The sequence below is a fragment of the Eschrichtius robustus genome, chromosome 3 (genome assembly GCF_028021215.1).
Source record: "Eschrichtius robustus isolate mEscRob2 chromosome 3, mEscRob2.pri, whole genome shotgun sequence".
Classification (NCBI taxonomy): domain Eukaryota; kingdom Metazoa; phylum Chordata; class Mammalia; order Artiodactyla; family Eschrichtiidae; genus Eschrichtius; species Eschrichtius robustus.
In genome coordinates this window covers 35,151,109-35,157,090 of record NC_090826.1, presented here as the reverse complement: position 1 = coordinate 35,157,090, position 5,982 = coordinate 35,151,109, and the positions used below count along the sequence as shown (strand labels likewise).

Below are 5,982 nucleotides of genomic sequence, written 5' to 3'. Positions count from 1 at the left end.
GTGTTTGGGATAGGAATTAGGAGAATTTTAGGGCACTCGTATCAGGCTCCTAAAGGGGTTTCCCTAGGGGAAAGACCCTGAGGGCCAGCCGGGGGTCACTCCTCCCAGCCCCTCCCTTCTCTATCCCTGGGGAGGGGCACCACCTTGGCCACGCCCCACGCCCCACCCCCCCGGGGGCTGGGCAGGAGCTTTGCTGGGGACCTTGCCCTGGCTTAGGTGGCGGCTGTGGGCGGGCCCCTGGCCTTTCCAGCTCGGGCCTCCCCCAGCATTCTAGAGCCTGCAGCCACTGCCTTTGCTGCCGCCACTGCAGGGCTGTCACCTCTTCTTCTCAGCCTCTGACCACCTGCTGCACCCCACCCCCAACCCAGCTGCTCCTGTCACCTCGCCATGACCTCGGCCCCCGCAGGGACCCTGGCCCAGCCCTGAGCCCTGGAACCCCCATCCCCTCCCCTGGGCCATGGCCAACGCAGGCCTTCAGCTCCTGGGCTACTTCCTGGCCCTGGGTGGCTGGGTGGGCATCATCGCCAGCACAGCGCTCCCGCAGTGGAAGCAGTCCTCCTACGCAGGCGACGCCATCATCACCGCCGTGGGCCTCTACGAAGGGCTCTGGATGTCCTGCGCCTCCCAGAGCACCGGTCAGGTGCAGTGCAAGCTCTATGACTCGCTGCTTGCCCTGGAAGGTAGGCCTCATGCCCGCTGGGATGGGGAGGTGGGATATGGGGCTGAGAGGTCCGGAGCAAGCTTTCCCACGGTCTGCCGTCTGCACTGGGCTGCCCTCTCCAGCCCCTGCCCCCCCGTGCACTCATGAAGATCCAGGCCAGCCTGCTGCCCTGCTGGGGGCAGGGGCTCTAGGTTCCAGCAGCCATGGGTCCACATGCCAGCTCTGCCACTGTAACCTTGAAGGAGTCACTGACCCTCTCTGTCCTCATCTGGAAAGGGGACTAGGACTTTCACAGGACTCTGGGAGGGTCAGAGGAGATGAGTGCCCGGCACTCAGAGGCTCTAAGTCAAGACCCTTCCCTCCATTTCTCTCCATACTCTGCAGACACACTGTGCGCACACACCTACCTGCCAGTCCTGCCATGTAGACAAGTATGCCGGCACTCAGGTGCACCTACCCACACGCACAGACACAGCCACACATGTGTACATGCACGTCCACACCCAGGCGCTTGGGCACACGGGTGGCTCTCCTCCCCCTGGGGTGTAGGGGTTGAGCCTGACAAGCTGGCTCGTAAACAGGCACCACTGCAGCTCTACCCCTGGCTGGGGGCCGACCCGCCCGCCCGCCCTCCGCCCCGGGGCCGCACGGGCCTGAGCTGGGCTGCTGTCACATGGCCCCCGCCACGCCGGACCAGGCAGGTCATCTAGCCTCCCTCAGGGACCCAGATCCCCGGGACTGACCCCGGCAGCAGGCATACAGCTACCATGGGTGACTCAAAGGGCGCAGGGGAAGGTAACTAGAGTCGGAATGGACAATGGGCGAGGCATCCCTGTCCAAGGGCCAACCTGGGCTGAGCTGGGCCTCAGACACCGTAGCTCCGCCTTCTGCTGAATCTGAAAGGCCTGAGGAGAAGCTGCCCCCCGCTGCCTGGGAGGGGTGGGCCCCAAAGGGAGGCGCCTGGCCAGAAAGCAGCTGATGGGAGAACTCATACCACCCTGTCACCACACACTACCTGGAAGAACCTGCGAGGGAGAGCGAACGGTGGGGTTAAACGGTGAGGCTCAGCCTCCGCACTCTGCCCTCACACCCTGTAGTCACCTGAGCCCCCAGGATCCCCTCACACCTGCCGCAGGTAGTAGCCCAGGAGGAGCGTCCTGCTCTAGCTCCAGCCCCTCCCATCTTGGGCTCCTCCCACCCGCCCACTTCTCCCGCCCCCCCCCCCCACTCAGTCCCTCCCGCCCCATCCAGGTCACATCCAGTCAGCGCGAGCCCTGATGGTGGTGGCCGTGCTCCTGGGCTTCGTGGCCATGGTCCTCAGTGTCGTCGGTATGAAGTGCACCCGGGTCGGAGATAGCAACCCCATCGCCAAGGGCCGAGTGGCCATCGCTGGGGGTGCCCTCTTCCTCCTGGCGGGTGAGTGCCCGGCTCCTCCTCCAGCCTCTTGACCGTGGCAGGTAGCCCCATCCCGGGGGGCCCTCTGGAGGCCAGAGCAGAGATGAGACCCCCCCGCCCTGTCCTTAGGCCTCTGCACGTTGACGGCCGTCTCGTGGTATGCCACACTGGTGACCCAGGAGTTCTTCAACCCCAGCACACCCGTCAATGCCAGGTGAGCCCCAGGGCATGGTTTGGGCCAGGGAACAGGCTGGGCCTCCCACTCCATCCACTCTGGGACCACTGGCCTTTGTCCAGCAGGGCACTTGGAGGGGGAAACAGGGGACGGACGAGCCCCAGGTGCTGTCACTGAGAAGCTCTCTGGAGTGCGGAGCAGCTGTGGCTGGGCCCTGAACGCCACCCCAGGAGCTAAATGCCCTGGCTCTGGATTTAAATCCCAGCTCTGCATGGGCTGGCTGTGTGACTGGCAAGTTCCTTAACCTTTCTGTGCCTGGTTTCCTCCCCTGTAAAAGGCAGCTAGGACCGAGGACGGAGCTCAGTGTGGTTGTGAGGGTTCTGTGAGATGGTGCAGGTAAGGGACTTAGCACAGTGCCTGGGCTGTTATTTCTGTAGGAGGCACAGTGACTTTGGGCCGGAGAGATGAGGCTGGAAAAGTCCTAAGGGCAGATGGCAGAGGGCCTTGCAGCCATAGGAAGGTTTTTTTCCGTGTCCTGGTGGGGAAGGCAGGACAGTCCCTCTGGCTGTGGTGTGCAGAATGGTGGGGAGGGAGCAAGGCCAGTAAGGTGCTGATGCAAAGGTCTGGAGCATAGGGCTTGGGGTCGGGGGCTAGCAGTGGAGAGTAGGCCCAGAGATATTTAGGAGCTAGAGTGGTCAGGACTTGTAAGGCCAGGGTATGGGGGCCAAATAGGGGGCTCTGTGAAGGGCCTGGACCCTCCCTTACCTCTCAGCTCTGCGGGGAGCAGAGAATGGGATAGTCTCAACCCCAAACATCCCAACAGGCCTTGGGCCCTGGGGTGGAGGGAGAATGAGAAAAGAGATGCCTGGGTTGTTGCAGTCAGGAGGGCTCCCTGGAGGAGGCAGCAGAGTGGAGAGGGGGAGGAAATGAAGACTTCAGGAGTGAGGTTCATTCCCTGGGGCTGGCAGCTCTAGCCATGAAAACCTGCCAAGCAAGAGGTAGCTCTGCTCAGAGATGCCATGCTGGCGCTTGCTCCTGTCCCTTCAACACTCCACAAGGCTGCCTGAGTTGCAGGCCCTGTGCTGGGCCCTGGGGACATGGATGAATCCGGTGCTGTCTGCCCTCAAGTTGCTCCCCAGGGAGCCAGACAAACGAGGAACTGATCAGCCACCCAGTGAGAGTCAGCGCCAGGCGGCGAGCGGAGCTGGGGTCAGGGGAAGCCTTCGGAGAAGGTGGCATCTGAACTGGGCCCTGGAGGCGGAGCACCGGAGGCGAGATGCTCCGGCAGGGGGCGCCTCGTGCAAAGGCACAGAGGTGGGGAGACCCGGGCGCTGCAGAGGGGGCGCCGGGCTGGCCCGCTGGGATTGTGGGTGGAGAGGCCGAAGTGCCAGGTGGAGCCGGCGGAGGAGTCTGGCCTTCTCCAGAGGGCGGCGGGAGCCCAGCGGCGAGTTCCGTGGGCCAGACCGTGACCGAGAGAGGTGGCAGGACTGCCCCTCTCCTCCTCTCCCCGACGGGCCTGGCGGGCCCCGCCGCGCCCCCTCATCTGGCCGGAGGAGGAAAGGGGCTCGAGGTTGCGCGGAGCAGCCCAGCCTGAGCTGGGTCGCCCCGGGTGGTGTTGATGTGCTGCGGCAGGGGCGGGAGGAAGGGTGAACGCTCATCCCAACTTACCAGGCGAGCCCGAGGAGGCTTGTGAGGCCCCAGCCTCAGCTCCCCACGTCCAGTCCGCCCTCTGCTCTGCCAGGGCGGAGGCCGGGGGCCCCCGGGGGAGGACGGGGCGGGGCGGGGGCGCAGGCACACCTGATGGCGTCCTCCACCCCTTGCAGGTACGAGTTTGGTCCAGCCCTGTTTCTGGGCTGGGCCGCCGCCGGCCTGGCCATGCTGGGCGGCTCCTTCCTCTGCTGCACGTGCCAGGAGACCGAGAGATCCAACAGCAGCCCGCAGCCCTACCGGCCCGGCCCCTCGGCGGCTGCCCGAGAGTATGTCTGAGCCCCGCGTAGCATCCGCCGGCCCCTGCAGCACCCCGGGCGGGGCCAGGAGGGCGCAGGGTGTCCCCCCCAGCTCGGTTAGGCTCTGAGCAACTTGTCCCCAACCCAGGCACCCACCCTGCGCTCTGAGACTCAGACCCAGACACTCAGAGAGAGGTGGGAGGCAGGCCCCAGCCCTCAGGCGCACACGCACGGCCAGTGCAGGTGCAAGTACGGGCACAGACCTGTCCACACCCCAGCCAGCTGCAGTCCCTTTCACGACCACTTATTTTACTCACTGACAGGCTATGTGAGTGTCTTCTCTGTGCTGGGCCTCGAGGACACAGCAGTAGAGAGAAGCTGGGTGCCCAGTGCCCTGGGGTGACCAGACCCCATCGCCTCCCCCGGCCCATGGGCTCCTCACAGCAACCCCACGAAGGAGGCAGTGCCGGGGGACAAATGTCCCCGATTTACACACGAGGAAACAGGTTCAGAGAGACCAGGAGGCCTGGCCCTGCTGCCTCTGAATTCAGGTCTCGCAGTATGCCTAGCGCTGCATGGACACCCACACAGATGGCTAAGCCAGGCCATGTCACCCCTGCCCCGGAAATGGGCCCCGGCGGGGCTGCTGTGAGCTGCACTGGCCAGTCCCTGGGTCCGCGCCTGAACCCCATAGCCCCTGCCACCCCCCACTGCCTGCTGCTCCCCTCGCTAACCAGCTCTCCTCTCTTTTGACTTTCAGACCAGTTGTTAAATTGTCTGCCTCCACCAAGGGCCCCCTGGGTGTGTAGTGTCCAGGTTCCCCAGCCTGGCTCTGTCCCCCTGCCACACCTAGACCGGGTGCTTGGTGTCTTTTAGAAAGAAAAGTGAACATCCAGCCCTGAGTGTCGTGTCATTTGATCTGTCCCGGGTATGATGAGGGTGGGGCCTGGTGCAGAGAGGTCAGAGCTGGTCCCTGGGGTCCTTGGGCACAAAGAGAGGGAGACAGACCCAGTGTGGGTTACACAGCACATCCAAGCTGATCAGGAACCTCCCTACCTGTCCTTGGGTTGGCACCAGGACCTCCTTGATTGGAGACCCCCAGTCAAGGGAAAATTAACCCAGATCAGCCCCTGCCCTCATGCTCAGGCCTCTTCCATCCCAGACATCCTCCCGGGACCCTGAGTCTCTCTCTGGCCTCTGCCCTCTGTCTCTCCTGACTGGAAAGAGCTGACCACAGCTCTTGGAAAGAACTGTCCCTTGCCTTCCCCCGCCCTCCTCAGCCAGCTCTGTCCTGGCTTCCTCCACCACCTGTCCTGGGACATCTCCCACCAAGTCACCAGACCCTAAGGACACAGCTCAGCCTTGTCCCCTGACGTGCCTCTGAGAGGTGAAGTCAGACAAAATGACTATCACGCATACACTCTCCAGGAGAAGGTAGGGGTGGGAGGGGAGAAGCAGATGGCAGAGCTGCTGTGGGATCATCCACAGGCGCCCCAGCGTGGCAGCGGCTGCACGTACACAGGGGCGCCTCAGGGGCTGGAGGGGGTGGGCAATCTGAGCCCAAGTGGGGTCACCAGAGCCCTGCCCCCTGAACTATGAACGAGAACTACAGAAGAGTGTCTCTGGGTGCCTGACGCTATAACGCAGCGGTTCTTGGCTCTGGGTGAGCACATTCGAGTCCCCTGGGGAGCTGATGCCCAGCTCACCCCCCACCCCAGGCGTCCCAACCTAATGGGCCTGAGGTGGACCTGGGCATCTGAGGTCAGCAGCACTGAGAGCACTTCTCTGAGGCCTGAAGTTTGGGG

General features: G+C 63.9%; 1 protein-coding gene across 1 annotated transcript; it reads left to right on the top strand.

Moving 5' to 3' along the window:
* The first annotated feature begins 269 nt into the window (after nt 1–269).
* Nucleotides 270–5,648, top strand: CLDN19 (claudin 19). Its single transcript, XM_068537913.1, has 5 exons — nt 270–680; nt 1,913–2,077; nt 2,186–2,270; nt 4,055–4,207; nt 4,938–5,648. The coding sequence occupies exons 1-5, from the start codon at nt 458–460 to the stop codon at nt 4,984–4,986; spliced, it is 675 nt and encodes a 224-aa protein (XP_068394014.1). The 5' UTR covers nt 270–457; the 3' UTR covers nt 4,987–5,648.
* The last annotated feature ends 334 nt before the right edge of the window (nt 5,649–5,982 follow it).